This window comes from Neodiprion lecontei, chromosome 7 (genome assembly GCF_021901455.1).
Source record: "Neodiprion lecontei isolate iyNeoLeco1 chromosome 7, iyNeoLeco1.1, whole genome shotgun sequence".
NCBI classification, from domain to species: Eukaryota; Metazoa; Arthropoda; class Insecta; order Hymenoptera; family Diprionidae; genus Neodiprion; species Neodiprion lecontei.
Genome location: NC_060266.1, coordinates 23,243,820 through 23,271,632, shown reverse-complemented (window position 1 = coordinate 23,271,632; position 27,813 = coordinate 23,243,820). Strand labels below are relative to the sequence as shown.

Genomic DNA, 27,813 nt, shown 5'->3' with positions numbered 1-27,813 from the left:
AAGTTTCAAAAGTTATTTACGGTCAAGGATTGTTTAAGGACCTTGAACAAATTATGAAACTTACTGTTTTGAAAAGTTATTCAAGTTCCTTGAATATAATCTTCGACCTGAGACAACTTTTGAAAAAGTAGACTTATCGTAAAACGATAAAGGACCTTTTTTGTAGATCGTTCAATTACCTAAAAAAACGTGACTGTTGATTTTCTGTACGACGCATAGTTGGCAAATATTATTTTTGCGTAAAAAAATGCGGTGCGTAAATTCTTAATGTTAATATTGAGAACTCAAATTTTTAGATTTAAAATTATTATACCCGAATGAAACTTTTGAATCTGTTTCCAAGAGAAAAAGTAATAATTTTTATTTATTTATTTATTTTTTTTTTGAGACACCCTAATATATATACTTTATATAATACGCGTGATTCGAGATTAATTAAACGTTTTAAGTTCCATCCGGAGAAGGTAATAAATTATACATCGAAGGTGAAACGTATCGAGCAGAGCTGATGAGAAAACTTTACACAAGAATTGAAGGGAGAAAAAAAAGTTTTCTCGACTCTAGATTCTACGTTGTATCTCCAGTTTTTTACGACCGGAATTACCTCGATCCCCGAAGAAGATTGATACGACGAATTAATGTAACAAAGATGATGAAAATGTGGAGTGAGAAAAATATCACGAGACAATAACAAGTATAAGAATTATAATTACTCACATTGTCAAGTTGTAATTACGTATCGAATAAGATTGTCCATGTCTAATTGAAAATTGTGGGAGACATAAAAGAAAAACTTCGGCTTACCTGAAACAGAAGAAAATAAAAAATACTGACATTATTACGCGTACATTCACTCGTACAATATTTATAATATCTATGTACGTTAGGGTGGGCCAAAAAAATCAACTATTTTTTTTTTTTTCCACTTTATAGTCCGAAAACTTGGTTGGTAGAGACCTCAAAAACATTCTCTTCAAGTACGAGCTCTTAATTTAAATAGAAAGGTCCTCCGCTTCGCATTTTTCTATCTTTTTCTTACGGTGAGGAAGAAAAATACATATCTCGGTATCTACTATTTGTGGAAAAAAAAAATTCGTCTCACATTTTCGTAGGAAATTGAATTCTCTACAAAAAAGGTCTCTTACAATTTTTTTGTGTACCTCACTGTTCAGAAGTTATCGAAGGTTAAAGTTTGATCATTTTAAGGTACATGTCTTTTTTTTTTATGAATTTTATAACTCTTCAACAAAAAGTCATTATAATACGCGCAACTCACGGTTGTGTCGGAAATTTACTGCTCTGCAATAATGGTCTCTTATGATTAGTCGATTAAATTAACCGTTCAAAAGATAATCACCGTCAAACTTCAATGCACACTATTTTCAACAGTTTTTTGTTAATAATTCAAACAATTTCAATTTAATTCATGAGTTTCGGAGAAATTTGTACAAGTTTGCACAATTGTACAAATTTCCCCGAAACTCCCGAAAACCCGAAATTGGAATTGTTTGAATTATTAACAAAAAACTGTTGAAAATAGTGTGCATTGAAGTTTGACGGTGATTATCTTCTGAACGGTTAATTTAATCGACTAATCATAAGAGACCATTATTGCAGAGCAGTAAATTTCCGACGCAACCGTGAGTTGCGCGTATTATAATGACTTTTTGTTGAAGAGTTATAAAATTCATAAAAAAAAAGACATCTACCTTAAAATGATCAAACTTTAACCTTCGATAACTTCTGAACAGTGAGGTATACAAAAAAATTGTAAGAGACCTTTTTTGTAGAGAATTCAATTTCCTACGAAAATATGAGACGTATTTTTTTTTTTCACAAACAGTAGATACCGAGATATGTATTTTTCTTCCTCACCGTAAGAAAAAAATAGAAAACTGCGAGGCGGAGGACCTTCCTATTTAAATTAAGAGCTCATACATGGAGAGAATGTTTTTGAGGTCTCTACCAACCAAGTTTTCGGAGTATGAAGTGAAAAAAAAAAAAATTGTCGATTTTTTTTGCCCACCCTAACGTATATGTATGTATATGTATACACACGATGGGTTTGACAGCTTTTCTGATAATTGTAAAGCTAGTTGTGTTCGAGACTTCGCGAACTAAACGACAGGCAATTTGTTTCGTTTATGTATCGATTCTGCGAGTTAATATACCTCGTTGTTCGCAGCGTGACATACCTAGGTATATAAGCGGATACAGATGTATGTATACACGGTACATACATGGGGTGGAAACTTTCGAGGCTTAATGAAGAGCGCCAGCTGCACGAGACACGCTTCTCCACAGTTTAGTCTGTATTTAAAATATCCACCAACCGCGTAAAATGAAACACGTTTACCGAGAGAGAGAGAGAGAGACAGGATTGTTATCTTGTAGTTTTTACTATAACGCCAAGAGTATCGAATGGGAAAAGTAAAGAAACAGGATAAAAACTTGCCAAAATTGAATGATAAAAGAAATAGATGATGACGATAAAAAAAATTTAGCTAATTGTATCGATTCGTTTTAAATATCGTTAAACTTGACGAGACGGATTTTTTTTTTTTTAACTTCTTCATCGAACAATAAGTTATAACTTATGAAACCTCGTCATTTCAAAAAAATCGACACAAGAACAAACATACGACGATCCATTTATACGATTCAATTTTATCGTCAATTTGTATCAAAATTTCGGATACTTGAAGACGTGTGAAAAAAAAAAAAAAAAAATTGATCACCCTTGCTACATTGATATAATATAAAAACTCAAGATTTTTATTCGCTCTCCTTTCGGTTCGAACAAACCGTATTTCACGTGTAAATTTTCCGCCGACTAAACTCGCTGACAGTGAGACGAATGCAAACAATTCGCGAACATTAATCAACGCGACAAGACGTAAAATGAGAAATATTTTTACAATTTTTTCAAGTGTCCGAAGAACGGTTACGCTCGCACGATAGCGATACCGACAAATGAATAATCAAACCGATACAAATAAATAGTGCATGAATGAGTACATAATACGGAGACGACAAACAATTTGAAAACAATAAAAAAAAAAAAAAATATCATCGTACCGAACAATTTTTTATCCGTATACCGTAAAACAGTCACGTGAGGTTATCACGAGGTAGCGTTTGAATCGGCTGACGTGAAAGTGAAAGAGATGAGTTGAAAAAAAAAGAAAAAAAAAAAAGAAATTAATAAAAAAAATAAAGGAAAGAGAAGAAAAGACGATGTCAAAGAAATAAAAGGAGACACAGAGAGTGAGAGAGAGAGAGATGAAGAAACGAAGGCGATTGAATACACGTCGAGGAATTTGACGTGTATAAAGTATAGACTTTGACACAACGAGAAGTCGGCAAGACGCGATGCCTTCACCTTCTTCCAGCATCAGGACCGTCATCGCTCCGCACGCAGAGATTACAAGGTGTTAAGTTACCTGCGTAACCTCGGCTCGCTTGGCATGCGGCGTGAGGGTTAAATGAGACGATGCTGGTAGGTATTGGGTAACGAACGCGAGGAAGATAATTTCATTAATCGCGAAGAAGCACGGAGTCTCTGTCGTGCCTTGGTTATCATCTTACGCGAAATGGAAACAAACGATCCGCACTGAGAGAAATTTTTAGTAACGGTTACCGCTCGGTCCTTGACTATTTTCATTTTTTACCACGATCGACAAAATACAGTTCCAATTTCCAATTTATCGTGCAACGATAAATTAACGTTGAAGCCATGTTTAATTAAAAAAGTAGAGTAAACCTCGCAAACTGATTTTGCGTTGCAATTACCAAAAAAGAATCGACGATAGCTCGTTTTTCGTAATTCCAACAATATTCAAACAGTCTTTTTTAACGATACCTGGTTTACTGAATTTTTCTAGTTACTGAAACAAATGAAATTCTTCTCAGTGTATAAATGATATTTATGTAACGATAAAAAAAAAAAAAAAAAAAAAGAAAGTTTTTTTCGCGATACTTTTCATCACGATTGAAAAATGAAAGAGTCTGTCTAAAAATTTGAAACTGATAGGACTAGGCAACCGAATGGAAAAAGTTTTTAACGAAAGATTGGGAAACAAATTCTGAAACAGAACGGATTTGTAAGTTTAATCAAAAATGAGTATTTCTAAACTTGGAAAAACATAATCGTTTGATTAGGACAAAGTAATGAGGAGAAAAAAGTACATGTTTGTCGGTAAAACATTGAAAATCCGTTTATTCCCGTTAGAATCGAAAGTTAAAATTAAACGAGTCGTGATAATTCTTCATGCCCGTTTATTTGATTTTAAAATCCCGTGAGTTTCAAATTTTTTCTATCCAATCGTTTCCGAGATCATCGCGAGAGTTTGTCGAACAGACCGAGGGAACGAAATTTTTGTCCAAAAACCTGTATTTCGGATTCTAGATGTTCGAAAACGTAAAGATTCGTTGAAATTGGAAAAAGTGATTCTCTCGATTCTCGGTAAAGGAGAATAATTCACTCTCGAAGTATATTGTATTATTCATACGTTTCACACTGTGATTACAAAACAATTTTCGATTCGTTTTCAGACTGAAAAAAAAATTTCACAACGATAATGCCGTTCAAATAACGATTCGAACATTATAACAAAATAAAGTAAAATAAATCCCGTATAACGGCTACCTTGTTATATTTAAATTTGAATAAAGAACGATAGAAAGTTGCAATAATGACCAGGAGATGGCAGAATGGTTCAGCGGTTCATCCTAGATCAGAGCATTTCGATTTACACCGAAGTAAGACGTGTTGCCTACATCCGGGCTCAGTGAATTTATCTTTCTTCGCAATTTTTTCTTCCATTTCTCGTCTATTATTGTTATTATTATTGTTTCTCTCCCTCCGTACGAAACAAATTAACCGTAGGTGCGAAGTTAATTACCTTGTACAAATTATAGCTGTATACCTAAATGTGTGAATGATTGTTAATTGAATCGAGCGATTGAATTTGATACGCTGATCAGTGTGCAACTGTGTGAAAAAAAAAAAAAAAATAAGAAACATACGTATGTAAATCGAAAATGTGAAAAGTTCAAGCGTAAATATATTAACATCGTATCAAACATCTAAGTAGTACAACAATGATTTTCCCTTTCTTCTGTTTCTATATCGTCGAGTTTCTGCGTTTTTCCTTTGCTTTCATTTGTTTTTTTGTTTTTTTCCCCCATTTTTTGTAAAATCAATAGGTGGCTAAAATTACGCAACACAACAGGTTGAAAACGAATCGATGTTCAAAGCGTTTGGACAGCCGTTTCGGAGAGGAAATTGCTAACCGAGTGGCGGTACGTGAGCGCATATATTTGTATTGAGATACCTGAAGCGTGGGGAAATTGAAACACAGCGTTTAATTATTTCGTAAAGTTAGGCAAACAAGGAGCGCGGTTGTACACGCAGAGCAACATTTCGCGAAAACGATCATCTGTCGCTAAAAGTTCGGCATTTTGGTAAAATCAAACGAGGTGTTGAAAATTTCTTCGTTTCACGACGAATTTTCAAATGTTACACAAATGTTTCGTCGATTGTTGAAAAATATGATTTCCACTCTAATCGTAACGAGTAAAAAATTTATAACGATTTCGAGGTTTCAATTTTTTGTAATGATTTTTTCGCCAAGAATCTTTAAGATTGGAGATGTTGTCCTTTTATTTTCATACAAGAGCATCGTTCGATCTTAGAAACGAGATATGTATACATTTAATTGCGAAACGAAACGTCTTGTAAGACGAATCCGTATAAGGCGAGTCAAATTACTCGCAGAGTTATAAGAGTGTTAAAAAAATCTATTCAATCAATCGATGATAACGGTTCGAACTGTGTGTATAAATATATATGGAACATAATAAAATTCCAACTGACATCTTGACGTTAAATCAATCACTGCAATTAGTAGCTTTGTACGCGAGTCGTTGGTAAAAATTGGATGAAGGTTGAAAAAAAAAAAAAAAAAGATCAATTCCAAACATTGAAATAAATAAATTAGCGAAAGTATTATTATTTATCGAATCCTATGTACGTGTATGTATTACATTGTAAGCAAAAATCGTAAAAAAAAAATAAAAAATACGAAGGTTAAAGAAGAAAAAAATATCGCGAGTTTTAAAAAATTAAAAATATAATAAACAAATGAATGATCGCAAATGGGCGATAAAAGTAATAGAATAAAGTTTCGTAATTCGTTGGATAATAGTCTGTATAAAACTGACAGTGAAATTGGTCCGATAATAATTAGATAGATCGTAAAATATCAATCATAATAACAATAAATATTGAATATTGTTTACGGATAAACTATAATACGTAAATTGATTACAGTAATGAAATTTCAGGCGATTTAATTAACGACAGATTGACGATACACGTTTCAATATACGTATATAGAAATATAATATTCTCTGTTTTATATATTGGTAAATTGATTGGACACGCCGGAAATTATAATCCTCGTAATAGAAGCGTTTCTAAATTGTTATCGGTAAAAATTGCAAGCCCGTTCAACGTAAAACAGCTCGCGATTGTTCGACGATCGGTGATCGAGACAACGAAATTGGGTAATAACGATAATTTATTGCACCCTCTTCCTCATCTCATCACGTATGAAACGGTATTAAATTAGACAAAGAGTTCTCGCTGAGTACCCGAGGCATAATTCCCACGATGATAAACGAAATACAAATATAAAAGTAAAGCCGACTCTCGCGTTTACACGCGTACGAAATTTCCCATAATTTATATTTCAAAACCATTGTTCAAAACGTTAATTAAAACCTGTTACTTCGGCTTGTGTTCCCACGTCTTGCGAAGAGAATTTAACTGCTCCTAGGGTGATCGTACATCTCGAGTTTCTCACACTCGTTGTCAAACGTTGTGAAGAATTCACTTTGAGTTTGAAAATTATTTAAATTTGACAAAACTAAAGTACAGTCTCGGTATCGTTTCTTTTTTTTCTTTTTCTTATTGCTTAGCGTCCGATCTTTCGAGTCTGTAAATTTTTACAAGAAAGACAAAGATCTGAGAAACAACGATCCGCAGTCACTTTTCAAATTCAGATTCTTCGTAAATACCAATTTCTTCGGTATGAAAAAAAAAAAAAAAAAAAAAAAAGTTAACAAACAGTCGCGTTAAAGTTTAAAAATCAACGATTTATGATCGGGTTTTTCAATTTGTTAGAAAATAAGTCAAGTTTTATCATCGTGGAAATATTATTTCAACTTCGTGTTGGGAGGAAATAAAAATAAAAGAGAGAAAATTAAATTGAATGGAAAACGCGGCTTTCAGACTTTGAAAATGTATTCAAAGTTCAGAGTTTCGGGCAGGGTTTAATGTGAATTTTGATCGTGACTCGGGGCTGCCCGCAGGGTAATAAAAAAATCCCCCAACACGACGTATCGAGTGTATGATAATGAACTTTCGCGTGTGTGCGAATGTTGATTGGCTATAGACTATAAATCGCGTAGGCGGCGCGTAAAGCGTTCAAGATAGGGTAATTCGCGAGTATATATTCGATGAAAGGTCAACTCTAACCACACTGTATTCATTTCCATTCGCTGTACATTTTTTTTTTTACGAAATGAATTAAATCCGCAAAGAGTATAATCGACCCGATGGAATTCCCGAACGATTATCTGACCGAAATGAAAAGAAAACTTGGGAAAAAAGAAAATCCCAGGCGATCAGGATTTCTCAGGATAAATTCAACGTTACACGTGTGTGATTGAATATGAATTGTTTTCCACTTCTTAACCATTTCAGTCATAATTGTAAGTATTTTTAACACCTATTTTACACACATTTTTGAAAACGAAAGAAAAAAAAAATAAAATAAACTTTGATAATACATTTATTTCCGCATTTTTGCTACTTCCGATAGGTATATTCGGATTCGTAATCAGCGAGCCCAAATACCACAGATTATTATCTTGTGGTAAAATTTGAATCTGCGAAAAAAAGGCTTTGATAAATAATTATTTTTGATAAAAATTGACACAACAAGAGAAAGAATCAATCGTTACAATTCGATATAAAAATCAAAATTCCTCTTATATTTCACATTCGAATACCGGCCTTCAGTTTCGTCTTATTTCATTTCCTTTCTCCCGTTTTGCACCTCATCTTTTTTTTATTTTTTGCTTTTTTCTTCTGTCCCTCTTTTCCCAGTTTCACGCAAACGTGCAGCGAAATATAATAAGCGGTAAGTGAGCTAAATATATACACGATCATGCCAATTGTGCAAAAGCGGTGTTGCATATGCGGTCGATGGAATTTATTTACAGAAGTTAGGAAGAGCTTTTAATAGACCGAAACATAAACCCTGTTTAACGAATGAAAATTTTCCCCTACCCAAGTGTAAAGTGCAAGCTTTCAAAGCTTATTCGTGAAAATTTCCCCCATTTCTATGTCTGTTAATTGTTTGCTTGTTTCTCGAAAGAAACGTGACTTTTGCACTTAGTCAAGTAAGTAGTCCTTGGTTCTCTTCTGGGGTTCGCCTCTCTGCAAATGTGAGTAAAATCTTGGAACCTGTCGAAACTGCAACGGCATCTAAACGACTCGGGCCGCGTTTATTTTAGACACACTCGCGGATCCCCCGTCAAGATTCTTTGGTCAACGCTGTGTTTACGTATACTTAGAAGTATATACGTCTGGTATATAGTATACAGTACATACTAGTCTCCATGTACTAGTTTGAAATGATATGCAGTTCGATCAAGACGAGGAGATAAATCGCGAGATTGAGACACAGCTGATTGTGAGGCGCAAGATAAGAGAAAAAAGAACTAGAAAAGAAAAAACAACGTGGTAAAGAAAGATTTTTTTTTTTTTCACCGTAATATGAATGAAAATAAATTATACGATAACGAATTGAAAGGTAAGATGCAAGAATCGAAAAAAACGACCGATGAACAATCGGTGGTAAATTTTTCAATGTTCGAGATATGGGGTGTTGTTTTTTTTTTTTTTTTTTTTTTTTTATGTTTTTGCTTTTTTCACACTTCAATCTTGATATAATGCATGAGAAACACATATTTTATGCTCGCAGCGCGTATCGTCGCCTGTTAATCGAACGGTGTTGAAACACACGGAAAATAAAAGGAGGAATTGAAGAACAAAAAAAAAAAAAAAGAAAAGTCACGTAAAATATCCGTCTTTCAATATCGATGAAAAAAATCTTTGTCTCGGGTCACAGAATTTCAAGTCAATTTTATCGATGCGACAGTTTAATCGGTACGTCAATTTTTTTTTATTTTTTTTTTTTTCAAATACCGAACATATATTCGTAACTTTCGAACGGTTCGGAAAGTAAAAGGATATCTGGCAAAAAAAAAAAAAAATTGGAAAAAAAAATCACGGCAGTGTTTCAGAACGAAAGAACACTGGACGAAAAATACTCAATTGAATCGCCGATGGTGAGGGATTTTGATTTGTCGATGTTACGTTGAAGAGAAGAGAAAAAAATTGTATAAAATGTATATATATATATGTACATATGTACACATATATATATACACATTTTATTTAATTTTTTTTCTCTTCTCTTCAACGTCAAAATTCCTCACCAGCGGCGATTCAATATATATATTTGATTTGTCCATGTTACGTTGAAGAAAAGAGAAAAAAATTAAATAAAATGTGTATATATATATATAATATATATATATGTATATATACATATATCGTGACGTATTCTTACATCTTTTAAATACAGTCGGTTAATTTTCCACGCGAATACTTTTGCTGATACTTGAAAATCGGACTGACGTAATAATCTGCAATATTGTTATACACACAATTTTTTTTCACATCCGAGCTCGTGCAGTATAATATATTTATAATTAATTATACGGTTGAAGTATTGAAGGAAAAAAAAAAAAAAAAAAGAATCGATAAATAAATAAATAAAAAATGAAAATACCGACATACGGTAAAAATAAATCCTATATTTATTCCAGGGTCATGTGCTCGTGTGTAAGCACGTGACTTATATATATATATATATATATATATGTATATATATATGTATATATATATGTGTATGTATACATATATGTATACTGATATTTTACATACAATAGTGAGAGATCCGAGTCCGATGACGTCGGGTTCTTATTACGTTTACACATAGACTATATGACTATTAATTTCGTATATACGTGCGTAAATATAATATCGTGTATCTATGTATGAATGTGTGTGTGTGTGTGTGCGTGTTTGCGTACGTACACACGAACGGCATAAAGCGGGCAAAGTCGTCTTGAACTCATCTCCGGAGCTTCGGCGCCAGCGAAACCATGCGATCACATGCCATCGCGATCTCTTTCTCTGCTTGCACAGGAATGTGAAACATACAACCCATAAAACACCCCGTGTCGGCGAAGAAGAAGAGAAAAAGAGAGAGAGAGAGAGAGAGAGAGAGGAGAAAAAATTAACGAACCTCGCGATGTGGGCGAGTCGAAACAACAGCGCCTAAGAAATATAAAGGAAAATAGGTACAAAACAGCCAACGAAGCCTGTTAGGCCTCAAATTAGACTATCTGTAAGAAAAGGTGCAGACGAGGTTTTTTTTTCCACAAATCCATGTTTTTTTTTTTCCCCCCCCCCCCGATATCTTTCAACCTTTGATGTAATTGTCGGTACGTTTTTCTTCCAATCTTTTTTTTATTTTTTGTTCGTTTGTCCGCATAATTTAATAACGATGTATGAAAAAAAAAAAAAAAAAAAACACATACAGATATCCGTAGAAAAATTTTTAAACCAAAGCTCGCTGCTTATCGATTTCTGTACGTACAGCAAATATATCTAGACACGATACGATAGATATTATATATATGTTTGTTTGCGCGTGTGTATCGTGGTATGGAAAAAAAATCGTTGTGACGGTCAAGAGTAGGAGAATTTAAAAACAAGGAGAATTATTATAGACACAGGAAGGCGAAAATAAGAAAATATTGAAAAAGAGACGGAGGAAAAGACCAAGTCTTTTAGCACGGTAATATCGGAATACAAGCACCGATTGTATAATAGAAGGTGATGGTTATTTTTAGCGAACAGGTGCAGAATTTGAATAGACTATAACGCTAGAATAGATATCTATCCTGTTATATGTACCTATGTATGTGTATGTATATAAAACGCTGAAGCGTAGAATGGAGAAGAAAACTCGTATGCATGGGATGGATCAAGAACTAGACTGGCAAAGAATCCCGATGAGAAAGAGAGAAAGAACAAGAAGGAGGAAAAAAAGAAAGGACGAATATATGAATAAAACTAGACTAGATGTAAGAATATTGTGAAAAGAACTACGATTGGAAATACGGATGGAATTCTCTTCTTATTCTCACTCTTATTTATAATACTCATATTGTATTTTATTTACGTATCTAGACGCACGTGTGATTTATTTAAATTGTTCGGATCGACGAATCTCTGTCAACGATTTTCTCGATCCTTGATATCCCTCTGGAATAATGGATCCGCAAAGCGATTGCAAGATTGAAAATTAGAACACAATTTGATCGTTTCCGAAGAAATTTTCAAATCCTTTGACGAGTATTGCGTTCAATTTTAATCGAGGTGTCGAAAATTTCTTCTTTTTTTGTTCGGAATTTTTTTTTGCCCGTGAAAGTTTTTCCGGAGAAAAAAGAAAAGGCGAGAGGAAGACAGATTTGGTTAAAACAATTTATGTACACGGAGTATCGAAATTTTATTCCACATGGATTAAAACAATTTTGATCAGAATTTAAAATCCATATTTGTACATGTTATAAAAATTTGAAACCGAATTTCTCAAGACTTTCAACTCCCGTGATACTGTATAAAAAAACCATGATTTTTTTTACGTTCTACGTTTTCACTACAGCATTAAAAAAAAAAAAAAAAAAAAAAAGAAAGAAATTGCAGAGAGGAAAATTTCCAATCAGCGAAGAGAAAAGAATTGTTGTCAAATTTTGAAGAAATTTTTTTTTTTTTTTTTTTTACGATTTGCTTTGTAAAAATCATACCACCTAGTGACTTGCGGTATGAAAAATAAATCGGCTGTGGGTGTGTCAGGAAAAACCATTGGGAAAAATCGGCACGCGATCTAGAGGCCGCAATATATATATATATATATATATATATATATATATATATATATATATATATATATATACATATATAATATAAATATATGTAAAGGCGCGTATATAGCCTGGAAACGTCGCTATGTCCGGACAATGGGTTTCCAGATATAATCCAATACGATTTGATTACATGTAACAGATCGGTTTGACGCGTGTGTCTCTCAATATGTATAATAAAAGAATATCGATAGGTATTTGCATGTATGTATATATAATATGTATTATGGTATACAGAGATTCGATGCGAGGAGTGAAGAATAACCAATAGTTTTCAATTAAACGAAGAAGCGATAAGAGAGAGAAAGCTCTATATATGTATATAAGCTATTCCTGTGCATCGGGCTTTTATTATCACACCGCATGTAGAAATGTATGAAAAAGAAATGAAGAAAAAAAAAAAAAAAGTAAACGAAAAAAACGGGACGATCGAAATTGAAACGAAAGAATTTAAGTCGTTCACTTTAAAATTAAAGTGTCGACTCGAAATGCCTTTGTTTTAGTAAAGACACAACATTTTTCGACGATTCTGAGATGTTTTCGACATGTTTCGGAAATTGTTTTTTAAAATTTCTTTTTCTCCAATATATACATATGTATGTATATAAAAAATTGTTGTTTTTTATCGCATGTACAAAATAAATCGATTTGTCAGAAAACTTTACCCCCATTTCGTACAATTCGACAATTATTTAACATTGTATGCAGTATAAGTTGGGAAAATCGTAAAAAAAAGGAAAGACAAAAACGAATGTTTCAAAGTTGATTATTACAATGCAGACGTGAAAATGTATGGCGTCGAAAATTGTTCGATTCTTTTGTAACAATTACAGTTTTACACAGTCTTGTAGAACAATGTGTACATTATTCTTGTGTATTTAAAGAAAAAGAAAATTGCTTTTTCTCGAGTATACCGTGTGTTTTGAAATTTGATATGTTTGTGGTTTTGAGAAAATAATTAAAAAAAAAAAAAAAAGGAAGGATCGAGATAAAATTAATACAGAAGAAAAACGATAGGAACCGAGATAAGAAAAGACTACCCGAAACTGTCACGAGCAATTGAATCGTGAATTTGGCCTGTGCTTGAAACAGTGAAAGAGAGAAATATTTGAACAGAATCTTCTTATGAGGAATAAAACTTTGACGAAAGCTTGAAAGAAATACAGGAGAAAATAATCAATTGGGATTTTTTTCTCTGGAATAAAAGCGTAGTTTCATTTTTGAAACGGTTTCTTTCATCCTGAGAAAGATTTGAAATATGAAATATGTAAAGAGAAAAAAAAAAAAAAAAAAAAAAAAAACAACGTGGTTCAGGGCTTTGCTTCTGACGCTGCTTACGCAGGTTTTATACTTGAAACGCGAATAATTCCAACGCAACCCACTCGATTAGGATGTATATACGATAGGCGAGTGTAAACATAGACGAACGTTATCCTAAAAAAAAAAAAAAAAAGAAACATAACAAAACAAAACAAAAAATGCCAACGTTTAGGTATTTAAAAAAAAAAAATAAATGGAAATACATTTTATGTTTGTAATTTTACATATTCAACCAACGTCCGACTCTCAACCATTTTTGATTTTATTCAAAACATTTTCTGCAATTGTCCCGAATCTGAAAGAGTGCCCTGAAATTTTGAAAATTTTTCTTATTCAACTTTTTAATTACTTGTCTAACAATTGATAGTGATTTTGAAAAATACCTTTCACGAAATTCTCCAAAATTTGCAAAAGCTGTATTTTCTTTTCCAAATAGGACTTCCTTTCCAACATCTTCAACATTTTTAATGAATCGATTATCTAAACGGTCCGGAAATGTCGGAACGAATGCTCGAAACTTGTATTTTTTACGCAGATCATTTCTATACCGGTTTCGTAATGAAGGTGATGAAAAAAAAAAAAAGCTGAATATGCCAAAAAAAAAAAAAGACAAAAATCGTTCCGTAATGAAATCGGTCAAGAAATGTTCTAAATGATAAATAGAAGTTTTGAGAATTTTTGAGGAATTTTCAGATGGTTCAAACAATATTTGAACTAACCAAAATAGTTAAGAGTGCTGAAGAGAAAAAAAAAAAAAAAAAAAAAAAAATGGAAAAACAATCGGCCCCTCATGGCTCCGGGTCTTGAAATTTTTGGCAAAGAAAATAGAGTTTCTGAGAATTTTTTTAGACTTTTGAAAATATCCTTTTCAAAATCACTTCAAATATTTATAAACAATTGAGCAGTTGAATAAAATAATCTAACAAGATTCAGGGCACTGTTTCAAAATTGAAAAAATTGCAGAAATGATTTTAAACAAAATCAGAAATAGGGATATATCGATTAAAGTTCTAATCAATGCTGTGTAAATATTTCATCAGAAGTTTTCCTCACAATCGTAGGAGAAAAGTGCGATTGAAGAGCGCACGGTAAATAATTTATTTCGGTAAGATTGATTATAATATAATGTGATTATAAAAAATAGAATAAAAATTTTCCCCAACATTTACTAGTCAAAGGATATTTTTCCCAACCTCCCGGCAACAGATGCTGCGTCATATTTTAGAATCAAAGCGAACGAGCAGCAGCGATTTTGTGATAATTAATTGCATATTTCGCTGAAAAAGAATAAAAAAAAGTATCGTCGATAAAAATATAACCGAGAGATACTCACGTTAATATTATACATTATTTATACATGTATGTATATATATAATATATATATACATATATATATACATATATATATATACATATATGTAGGTGTATGGGGTTGAAAGAAACGAAACGATTTATAGAATACATTCCAAGTTCTATTACATGTCCTTCTGACATATTTATACGGTATAAATTTGACGAAAGGAAAAATTGAAAAGTCGAGAGAGGCTTTTCCCGATTTAACAATAAACTTTCAAGTCGTGTTTTGTACATCTAACTAGATTTAAAATATGGGCTTTGTTGCGGTCGGTTTATATCTTTGTTGAATATTGAATGATACTATGAAGGCAGAAAAGAAAATTGAATATCCGCGTTTCTTGTCATTGAATTTACGACGTCAGGCAAAGAAAAAAAAGAGGGGGGAAAAAAAAAAAAACAAGAAGATTCGTTTTTTCTTCACCGCGAAGTTAATTATCGCTTCGACATTAGTTTTTGAAAAAGTAAAAGGTGGGGAAAGTTGGAATAAAACAAAAATGACAGTAGAAAGTTCTTTTTTTTTTTTTCTTTTTTTTTAACCATCATCTTTAATCAACGAGATTCTTTTCCGTACCTGCGATTTTTCGTTCACGCATTCGCCGCCAGAGGGCTTCGACTTTTCGCATCGGCCAATTGCCGCCCTTAGCGCTAAAGCTGCGAAAGAATTTATACTCCTTGACCTGCGACATCCTTCGGTTTCCGCTTCCGTTTGATCCGTTGCCATTTCCGTTTCCCGAATTTTCCGAAGTTCCAGTCGACCCGCCGCATTGAGATTCGAGAGAAGCAGCGGCCATGATTTTTTCGATTTTCTTTTCTTTTTTTTTTTGCTCTCTTATAAAATTTGCTATCTTGACTTAAAAATTTCTTCTTTCTTCTCTCGGTGTTTCTATTTTTTTTTTTTATTATTATTATATTTGACAAGCTCACACTCACCACTTTAATCAAACATCGTCTTTCGGCGGTTCAAATTTTACCGTTGTTATCTTAAAAATGAAAAAAAAAAAAACATAAAAAAAAAAAAAAAACAGTCAGCTGCGTGGAATGATTTATAAACAATATTATGAAAATCGCTTCATCTTTCGATTCGATTACTATGTTTCTCCCACGCAATTTTCTACACAATATAATGAAACGTACAAGCTCGATATGAGAATATTCTAATTCTCCAATATCGTTCAACTGCATCGACGAAATCCACTCAAGTTTTTCACAACATTAATATCGTATTACCGCAATATTGTAACTATAGTTCTTCTATTTCCTTCTTCTCCGTATTCGCGTGTCAATTCAATATAATTCCCATCCCACTTTCGAGACAATTTTTCCGTTTCACGCGACGATTTTTCTTTTTCTTCTCTTCCCTTTTCCTCGCTTTTCACACGGATTCTTCGTCTTCGCACTCTTCGATTACTTCGTTATAAGAAAAAAAAAAAAAAAAACGGAACTCTCGTCGAAAGAAAAGAAATACGAATTGACATCAGATGTTTGTATAAGTGATGTTGCTTTTTTCTTTCTTCTCGTTTTTTAACACGTCTATTTATTCTTTTTTTTTTCCTTTTGTTTCTGTTTCTGTTCACGTTTAATTAACACAGTTCTTATCTTTCGATTAAGCGTAACACAACGGTTTCCTTATTATTGGACAACAAATGTACAAGAATTTGAACCGTCTCAGATCGTTAATATTAATATTATTATTATTATTATTATTATTTCTATCAGAGAGTAACCAAATTTCACAGCCTTTTTTTTATTTTTTGAATACAACTCTTCAAACAACGCTGAATTCCTCACGGTTTCTACAACATTTGCGCAAAGTTGAGGATAAAGATAAGAAAATAGAGAGAAAAAAAAAACAAACAAAACTCAATTTGCAATTAAAGAAGTGCGGTCAAGGTAGAAGTTTAAAATTCAGGCAAGATAACCAAAAAAAAAAACAAATAGTATCAATTCTTGTTCTCGGGGAAAGAGAAGAATAAAATAAAAAATTGTTACAGTCGTTGAAAAGTTTTTTCTTTACTTTCCCCTTATCTACGGATAAAAAAAAAAAAAAAATGGATTATTATATTTTTATCGATTGTTGCGATCTGTGCGTGTATTTGTAATGATAATCTTAAAAATTAATAAAAAATAAAAATCTAATAATCTTTCGCGTGTTTCGCGGTGGGATTGAAATTGGCGGGAAAAAACAGTTTACCTATAAATCCCGCAGCATCTGGCCGTAAAAACGCGTCGGACTCTCGGACTATCGTGCAATCTGTTTACTTCCCGACTGGCGGGCAAATCTTCCTCGGGGAAAAAAAAAAAAAAAATAGCCGAGGTCATAGTTTCTCGGTATATGTGTACGTAATATATATGAATGTGTATGTGATTATTTCACAAAAGTAATCGCAGCGCGAAACCGTTGCCTCGGAGGTAAAATAAATGTATCATCTCGCAGCAGCGCGAATTGGTGGGAGAAATGAGAGAAGAAGATGAGAGGGGGAAAAAAATTTGACCGAAAAAACTCGATTCAAAAATTTGACTATAATAAAATTTTGTGTTTCTACATTTATCAGTTTTTGCAAATCGTTCGGGAGCGGGGTGAAGTTCCGAATTTTCAAGAGTTACGAAAGCGCTTAATTTCCAGTTATTTGGTGGCGAAACTCGAAGTAAAGAAAGCAAACTTTGGAGAAACAACAAAGTTTGGAATGGTCGGAAAGCCAACGGCTCAAAGTTCCGAAATATATGATTGCGAAAATTCAAGTTACGATAGGGAGAAAATTTCCGAAAAGTCAAGTTTCGATGGAGTAAAATTTCGAAAATTAAAATATACTCACACAGCGTACAATGAGAAAAATTTCATTTGTCACGGTAAATAAAAAAAATTTCGGTAAAACAGGTGTCGTTAAAAAAACTGTTTGAATATTGTTGAAGTTACGAAACTTTTTTGGTAATTGCAACGCAAAATCAGTTTCTTCGGTTTACTCTACTTTTTTTAGTCGAACAAGGCTTTAACGTCAATTTATTCTTGCGCAAGCCTTAAATTTTCCCAACAGTTGCAAGAAAATATAGCAACTGTGATCGTAATGAGAAAGAATGGTAACGGATACTAGAAAACTAATTTTCATTTTCTCATTTTCGCACTTTCAAAGCTTCGTCTTGTCGGAGTTACGCGTTTTCGGCATTTTGTCCGTCCGGAACTTTGAGTTTCGGGTTTCGGACCATTAACTTGTAAGTTTCGCCCGCCAAAGAACTCGGAATTTGGAGCTTTCGAAACTTTTCAAAATTCCGAATTCCAACCCCCGCCTCATTGTCGCGTGCGAAAGATTTTCACCACAGAATATCCTGTATACTTTTCCCGACGTTTGAACCGCTGTTGCAGGATTGAATCGATGGTCTGGCTATTGCAAATTGTAAAGCCCTCGGAATACGGCGAGGAAAGTTTGCAAGATTTGTAGCCAATACAAGGGAATAAAACTCGTCGCCGATAGTTTAGAGAAAACTATTTGAAATACCGCATACCAAAGAAATAATTTCTTTTCACGGAAAGGAAAATTCACAGTGATATTTTCTTCGTCGTGATAAAATTTACGTAAAGAATTTTGGAGATGAAAAATAAAAGGAAAATCGTTGAAAAAATAAATGAATAAACAAATAAAAATGCGAAAGAAAAAAACAACAACCAAGGATTCAAATTTTATAAAACGAGTTTGGCATAAACCTATCAATTGTACTGCGGAGTTGTTATTAAGAAAAAAAAAAAAAAAAGGAGAAATAAGAGGCGAAGTAAGAGATGGCAGAAGAAGATGAGTATTGCTCAACTATACGCGAATATTCTCGTTTTATTAGATTCCGACAGGAACAAATAAACGAAAAGCTCCCCTTCGAAACGCGGCCTTTTCTCTCTCTCTCTCTCTCTCTCTCTCTCTCTCTCTCTTATTGCACATGTTGCTTCACGCACGGTTATAATACGCTGGAAGTTTTTCAAGATCGCGATCTCGTAGAAAATTACTTTATCATTTTTTTTTTTTTCATTCTCCACAATATTTTCAGTTTATTCTTACAAATCCTTTGTCGTCAATTAGAGAAATTTTTTTGATGGATATAATTTGCAATAACTATACGTTTCTCAAATATTCGCGTTTTGTTTCCTTTAATGCTTCCTCTACTCGCTTTTTTCTACCAACAAAACAGATTCAACGTTTCGATAAGCAGAAAACATATAATTGACAATAACACGCCGCGTGCAAAATATTTAATCGTACAAAATTTCCTCGCACAATTCCAACAGTTTTAATTTACAGAATCCATCCGTTGGTGTTAACGAATGAAATTTTTGCTCCACAATTTTCAGCATATAAACGCAAAACAGACGCTGTTCAACTCGCCATTCTTACGCGTTTTTATACAATTATTCCTCTTTCAAGCTGCGGCGTAAGATTTTCGACTGTAAAATTTAACAAGTTAAAAAAGCGAGAGCGAGATGAAAAAAAGAAAAAAAAAAGGTAAAGAAAAATATGAAAAATTCTTCGAGGAATCGCGATATAACAATACTAATTATAATTACGTTTAACGTGACTATGGGTGTTGTTCTTTCCCCCCCCCCCCCCCCCCCCCCCTCGACTTTTTTTTAGGTAAGCCGATCGCGAAACCGACAACTTTCCATTATTCCCCAGAAGATTACAATAGTCTCGTTACAAATTGCCACGCAACGATGATACAATACCGATAAAATCTGATTATAAGCTAAATTAGATCACGCAAAAGTCAATTATAAATTTCGCTTACATATATATATATACATATATATATATATATCATTCAAATCTTGAATGACGCGGACAGAAAAACCGTATTCTAAAGCATTTGATTACAATTTACATCCGTACATATTTAAAATACGTACGTATAATACGCAACGCGTAGAATCGGAGTTGGATACTGAAGTTCGACGCGAACGTTTACATCGATGTAAGAATGACGATTAATTTCTTCCTCGAACGAAGAAAGAAATTTGACGAGTAAAATGAGAAAAATAAAAAAATTAAAAAATTAAAATTATTACATACATACACAAACAGATTTTTATATCGATATTATAAATTTTTCTCTTGTATTTTATACGCGTATACGTTCTAATTTGAGAAGAGCCTCGGATGGGAGAAGGGGGGAAAAAAAAACAAAAAACAAAAAACAAAAAAAAAAACCGCACCTTGACCGTATTATTTTCATCATCGATACTAAATCAACGTAGTACAATTGTACCCAATAAATAAAATAATCTAAGTTTATCTAATGCGTGGTATATACCTTTGTTAAGTTTTAGTTTTATAAGAATTTTTCTCTCTCTCTCTCTCTCTCTCTCCCTCTTTATAATTACTTCTTTGATTTATATATTATCTCGATTGACGTATGTTTTTACTTTTTTTTTTTTTTTTGTTTTACTTTGACTTGTGTTTTGTTTTTTTATTATTTCTTTTGTACCTTGTAGTTACACACTTTCTTCTTTGTTCAATTTACCGACGACGAGTAGTTTAATTTTTTTATACATATATTATACACATATGCACGTATGTTAACATTAACGACATCACAACATTGTATATTATTGTACGTTAGGTTTCGCATAATTACAGCGGTTTGATACGCGTATGCGATAAAAAATATATATATATATAATAATTTAGCCTCCTGACCGCGGATACGGCATTAACAATAACAACAGTAATAACAATAATACGATATTATAGCGATAAATTTTCATCAAACAGATTTCATTTTTCTTTTCCACACCCGATTTTACACGCATCGTGAATGAAAACCACGATATTATAATAACGAACACGCGAAATACAATATTTATGGATGATAAAAAAAAAATAAAAAATCAACAATTCAGAGGATTCTGAAAATTTTCTCTGCGAACTTCTCTTCTCTTCTCATTTCTATTCCTTCTTCATATCAATGGTCATGTATCAGTTTAGGATAAATTTCAATCCTTAATTTATTTATTATCATTACTGCGGTGTAATTATAATTATTCAGTCTTTTTTTTTTCTTACGGTTCTGGTTTATATATATATGTTTTTTTCTTATTTTATTCTACAAATCGTTCAACAAATTCTCGATTTTAAAAACAAGAACCCAACAATACAGAACAAAATTCACACGCGACGCTTGTTAACCTCGTGCAATTCATGTGTAAGGGAAATAAAAAAATAAAAAAAAAAAAAAAAAAAAAACGCACGTAAGAAACGAGAGAAGGAACAAAAAATTGGATCAATTGTCGCGAGAATATGATCGAAAATATATGCACGATGCACGAGTAATTGGATAACGAAAACATAATACCCGGAAAGATAATCGGTTTATCGGTTTTTTTTTTTTTTTGGTTTTTTTTTTTATTTTCAACGTGGCATATCGTTAATAAATAACGCGCGAAAATCCGGGGTTATCGCGAACGACGCTGCACGCAGACTGCGCGAAGGCGTCGCGACGCCTCTGATTACTGCCAACGCCGAGCGAGGAACCGACGATCACTGCCACATAACAGAAATCGCGCGCACGGCGCCAAAACTCGGTTAGGCGCAGGCGTCCGAAATCCTTATCTCGCTGCGTGGCGTATACGCGTGTATAAGATAAGAAGGATTTTCCGAACGGTAAGAATATCGAAAATCCAAAACAAGGAAAGATCTGAGCGGTGGAGAAATTTGCGGAACTGAAAATTTTTTTTATCACTCGGAATTTCGATGTTTCGCATTTTTTTTTTTTTTTTTTTAATTTTTTACATCACGTCCTTTCGTAACTTTGTCAGGGTCTGATTTCTTTACGTCAAGTTACGCCGCAAAAAAAAAAAAACAAAAAAAAATTCGGAATCCGGCAATTTCGAAACTTTTCGAAATTTCAACCCCGCCTCACATCGTACGGTATTAGGTACACGGTAAGTTTCAGGACAAGAGTTTGAAGCAGAAAAAAAAAAAGAAGAAGAAGAAGAAGAAGAAGAAAAGATTGATGAAACCGAAAAGAGCAACGTAAAGCTTTTTTTTTTTCTCTTCTCTTGTACTTGCCTGTTTAAAATTTATGATACATTATTTCTATCGTTTCTTTTCGCTTTACGTTTTTTTCTAATTAATGAGAAACGACAAAAAAAAAAAGAAAAAAAAGAAAACGAACATTAAATATTTTGCAAGTGGTTGTATCTATTCTGTCATTAATTCGCTTACTTGTTTCACACAGCGATTGTTATTATATTTCATTCTTCTCTTCCAAATTATAAAATTAGTCGAATATCGCTAAAAACGTTTTGCACGTTGTATATAATTAAACATAATTTCTAAACAGATATTCAACCAAACGATACAATTCCTTCCTTTTTTTTTTTCAATTTCGTTATAAATCACCCACGCGGCAATTCGCAAGGCAGATTGAAGCGCGTGTACGCAAAGTGAAAAAAAAAAAAAACAAAAAGGTTCACCAACTTACGTATTGTACCGATATAACTTTTATACGTATATGCACTGTACATAGTTATATAGTAAAGTGATAATGATAATAATAATAATAATAACAACAACAACAACAACAACGTAGCGTATGAAATATTGTACAGCGGAGATTTTTAGAATTAGGTGTTCGAGAGAAGAAGAGAAGAAAAAAGAAGATATATTTCAAATTTCTCGGATATATTAACGCGTCGATTATCATAGCACGCATCGATTGAGACACACGGATGATGCAATACGCGGATGATTCGCGTATATAAATATTAATCGACGTCGTGTGTAAAACAAAGAATTTCAAAAATCTGTATCCGTTCGTAGCGGGTTTTTTTTTTTTTTTGTTTTTTTCTAAGGGGGGTGGTCTAAGTTTTGCTTCTAAATACTCGTCTTGTTTGAAGAAAAAAACGAAAAGAAAAAATAAAAAAAATAAAAAAAATAAAAACACCGGGTGTTTTAGAAGTGAAAAAAAAAAAAGAGAAAAAATAAGCAGCAATATCAACGGAGACTAAAATTAGAAATATTATAACCGTGGCACGTAACGCGAGTCCTTCGACTTTTGTATACCTATATGTATGTACATACAGTCGGGTACATTGTGTACATATTTTTGTACATATAATATATTTGTACGCGGGAACGTGAAGCAGAAGAGAAAGGTGTTGGTGGAAAAAATTGGAAATAGACTGCAAGTTGAAAATAGACGTGGAAGTGAGAGGGGGAAGAAAAAAGAAAAAAGAAAAAAAAGAAAAAGAAAAAATTCACTTGCGTTTGTTTTGCTGGAAGGAAACAATCAAATATTTACACTCCGACGAGCTAGCTGTAAAATCGAATGATAACAAAAAAATAAAAATAAAAATAAAAAGTAAAAACACTCCGACCGAAGAACAAAACATTAGACGAAGTGAAAAACGTGAAAAGGATCGTGAAAAATTTACTCGTTAAATTCAAACCCATGCATCGAACACGTGCTGTGTTGGTAAAATTTCAACTCAATCTGTGTATTATTGTTATTATTGTTGTTATTATTGTAAATGTGTGTGTGTGTGTGTGTGTTTGTGCACACATTATACAGAAAATCGAATTTCAACACTAACGACGTCTAAACAAAAATCTAGGTATAATAACAAGGCTGGAATTTAAGAAACACCGATTTTTTGAAGTTTCTCGGTGTGTGAAAAAATTGCGACATCGAGAACAAAAAAAAAAAAAAAAAAAAAGACGAACAGCAAAAACAACAACAATTTCATTTTTCAACAAACAGTTTAATATTGAAAAGTAAGCTAGTGACAAGTAAATGAAAAAAAAATAAAAAATTAAAATAGCAACCAACACTAAAATACTAGATTTTCTGACAACAATGATGATTTGAATTTTTTTATCGACAACCGAGCAGATATTTTAATCTTTCAAAAGAGAAGCCGAAAAAAAAGAAATAATCATATTTTATTGGATTTTCTCGATTTTTCGGTGTTTGTTTAGAATCTATAAGTGAAAAAATATAAATTACGAAAAGTACAAATATACGTTTCACACACATTTGTTGTCAGAAAATGTGAAAAGAATTGAATGCGGAAAAGTCGGCCAATCAAGATTGTGAGACGGGGGGGAAGTAATTAAGTAAAAGAGAAGAAAAAAAAAGTAGCAAACAATATTTGCATACACATACATACACGCAGATCGGGAATATATATATATATATATATATATATATATATATATATATATATATATATATATATATATATATATATATATATATATATAGAATTATGTATCCATATTTATAAGAAACGGGCATAAAATGAGTGACAAAGAATCGCAAATGCATAAATCGATAAGATCGCGAAGCCAGATTTTGCATAAGGAAAAAATTGTTACATAGACAGGGGAACGAGATCAAGATCCATATTATCTGTTACATAATCTAACCGATGTTTTATCCTAACTTTCATCACTTTGTTCTCTTTCAAAATCGCGAACGAAAGTAGAGAATACATAGAAAGAAATATGAAAACGGAAGCGGATTATTCATATATATATATATATATATATATTGCAATATGTTGCATGTGAATAATTTCGCGATACAGTTTCTAATTTCCATCTTGATCTTCTCTTTTATTTCGTTCACTTTATACATATATTATATTATATATATATATGATATATATATATATATATATATATATATATATATATATATATATATATATATATATATATATATGAGTATTTCTCTTATCCCATCTCTCGACAGCTGGGATATTTGAAGGAAAAATCAACAAATGCAAGCTACTTTGGCAAGTGTAAGATAGACGAGAGACAGAGAGAAGATGAGGAGGAGGAGATGAAACGACCTCGACGGCAAAGCAAGAATACAGTCACCGGTTGCAGAGAAAATCGCGAGATGCGATTTTAAACCGTAGCGTCAACGGCACGCATTGCATACCCAAATATATGTATACGAGAAACGGAAGAGAGAGGAAAAAAAAAAAGAAAAAAAAAACGAAACAAACAAATACGAGTGCACAAAAAAAACGAAAGAACGAAAGCAAATGAAAAAAAACAGGAAAGCACCAAGATGGAAAAACAGAATCGGAGAAAAAAAAAAAAAAAAAACGGAAAGACAGAAGGATTGTGAAGAAAAGATAAAAACGAGGTAAGAAGACGGTGGTGAGAAGAAAAAAAAAAAAAAAAAAAAAAACGGCACAAGAAATAGAGAAAACAAACGCGAGGCTGCGAACTCGCGTTAAGTCGTTATTTATACACGCATCTGGTATATATGTGTATTTGTACGTACCAATACCTACATAAACATGGCACGATCACTTCACGATTTATGGGAGTTATGGTGGAAAAATTTGCGTACGATTGCGGGCTGTCTTTGAAAAAATTTTAGAGGGTCAAATTCGGAGCCTACTTCGATTTTTTTTTTTCAAATTTTTTTTTTTTTTTCATCCCCCAACGTTCGACGAAAAATATTTAATTATTTTTTTTTCTTATCTTTCACTTCCTTCTATACCAAATTATCTCATCAACTATTTCGATGTTTCATTTTCTTTCTTTGGTTTTTTGTTTTCGGTGTTACTCCGTTTTTTTTTTTCTTATATATATATATATATCGGCACGTCAACCGATTATTAATTATTCTACAATTATGAAAGCGTCGCGCGGACAGATAGAAAGTAGTTGGGGGTTGTTGGTAATACGGCACAGAACGTTAGAAAGAAACGGTGCACGTTGCGCGTGTGGTTGGAAAATTTTTCAGTTCCGAGGGAAAAAGTCGTGAAAGAAAGGTTGATGTTTTTTTCTTTCTATTTCTTCTTTCGAAGGTCTTAGAGTCTAGACGAAAAAAATTTTTCATCAAACGATGGGTCGGGCGGCAACGAAATTGATAAAGCTCTCTGATTGTCGCGGGTTTTTAGGGGCGAAAGATGGGAATGACAGACGGTGAGAGAAAAAGAGAAAAAGAGAGAAAGAGAGAGAGAGAGAGAGAGGATGTGAAATTACATGTATAAAATCAAGCGCTGAATGAGAGAGATTAGAAAATACGAGAAAAAATAATTAATGATGTATAACGAAAAAAAAATCAAAGGGGGAATGAGAGGTGAAAAGAATATATATTATACGTATTTATCAGGGTGTTTTGGAAGAAAAATAATTTGAGATTTCCCACCGTGGGAACCGGAAAAAAAGTTCGTTCAAGTTAAAAGAAGGATACTGTGAAAATATGATTTTTCACTTTCTTTCGCGTTTTTTTCAAATTTTTAAAGAAACACGTTGTAGTACGTTAACAATTATTTCTGTCCAGACATTTGTGTTCAACCCAAATATCACGATTCATAACACAACGATATATCATCGGGAAATCTTATTTTCATAAATTGAAAGTTCATATTGAATCATAACTATTTCACGAGATTCAATTAATAATAAAAAAATCGTCCGATCCACTTCTGAGACATGAACTGAAGACTTATTATCACAAGTGTGGTTCTTCTTAGTGAGGTAAATTGATATTGTGATTAATGTAAGGAATGAAGAAGAAAGAAAAAAAAAAAAAACGTTCTCACGATAAATTGGAGAAAAAAAAAAAAAAAAAAAAAAAAATGGTATAAAAGTGATAGTCAACTGAGCGCGAGCTTTCACGTAACGTAGAACGCTAATTTTTTTTTACAAAACATTTTTCTTTTAACCTGAACAAACTTTTAGACGGTCCCATGGTGGAAAACCGCAAATTATTTTTATTTTCTAAGACCCTACACTGGGAATAGTAACGGATACTAGACTTTCCGGTAATAGGTAGAAAACTAATTTTCATTTTCTACCTAGAACTATATTTTGTCGATTGCGGTAAAAAATGAAAACAGTTAAGAACTGAGCGGTAACCGGAACTAAAAATTTCTCTCACTGTAATATTTGTGTAACAATGGTAAATGCAAATATTTCGACGATAAAATCTAATGATATTTTCTCCTCTTCCTCAATTGTATTTAGTTGAATTCTCGAATACTTGCCAATCATTCGGCAATAATCGGATTGACGAATCAGATAGTAAAAATATTAAATCGGCAATACCTAACAGCTGTGCAAAATTAAATATATAAGAAAAGCGCAGATCTAGAATATTATCTAGATTCATTCTTCTTGCTAAAATTGTACCTACATCACATCGCGTTGGGTTATGTGCAACAAATTGATAATATTAAACATTATGTGTATAAAAAACTCACCTGACAAATGACGCTCCGACTGTGATCGAGGCTGCTGGATGACCTGAAAGGAACAGAAGCAGAAAAACTGTTGAGAAAAAGTATGCTGATGAAAGAGAATTACATTAATAATAAGAATAATGAGAAGAAAGGAAGAGGACAGAAAAGAGAAAGAAAAAAACACAACAATGCGATTTACGGAGAAAATGAGATCACGAAAATCCCCCGAATGGAATTTTCAGTTGAAAATAAAAACCCGGCGGCAACCTGCTTTGAAAATATGCCGTGTGTTTTTAAAATACATAAAACAAGACGTACGAGGGATAAAAATCTCTTGATAAAAATAATATTTCATCGAATTTTCAAGCTGTTGATTTTTTTTTTTTTTTAGTGTTAAAAATCTTAGAGGGTCCTCGTGATGCATTCATATGGAGTTTTTACAATCCTCAACAAATATCTGTTGCAATGTTTAATTTGCAGGTTCGATTTATGCGATGCGGCAAAAACGCGTCGTAGAATAATCAATGGAATTCGATGCCGTGTGATAAAATAATTTAAGTGTAACACTGTGAATTTTTCTTGCCGAGATATTTTTCGGTTATTTTTAAATATCAAAAGCTGTAAGTGTACAGCAAAGGCCTTGTCGAAATCCAGTGTTTTCCCAGATCTTCTCAAATTTCGCCCCCCCCCCCCCCCCCCCCCCCCCCCCCCCGTTAACTGGAAGATTTTTAATTTTTTTACCTCTCCATATTTTTCACTCTCCCCTTTTATTTCGTCAACATTTTCAATTTTTTTTTTCTTTCTTCTGCTTTCCATCA

At 32.8% G+C, this 27,813-nt stretch overlaps 1 protein-coding gene and 1 long non-coding RNA gene across 6 annotated transcripts in view; both read right to left on the bottom strand.

Annotated features, from left to right (window-relative positions):
- Window positions 1–27,813, bottom strand: part of LOC107218335 — a 142,586-nt gene that overhangs the window by 70,501 nt on the left and 44,272 nt on the right. For all 5 annotated transcript variants that reach the window (XM_046744594.1, XM_046744593.1, XM_046744592.1 and 2 more), the window contains exon 9: window positions 27,017–27,059. In XM_046744594.1, the coding sequence (XP_046600550.1) occupies window positions 27,017–27,059 (43 nt within the window). The remainder of the gene's footprint in view (window positions 1–27,016; window positions 27,060–27,813) is intronic.
- Window positions 16,037–20,965, bottom strand: LOC124295264. Its single transcript, XR_006905159.1, has 2 exons — window positions 20,095–20,965; window positions 16,037–16,601 (listed from the first exon to the last, which is right to left on the bottom strand). It is a non-coding gene; the product is annotated as an uncharacterized LOC124295264 (long non-coding RNA).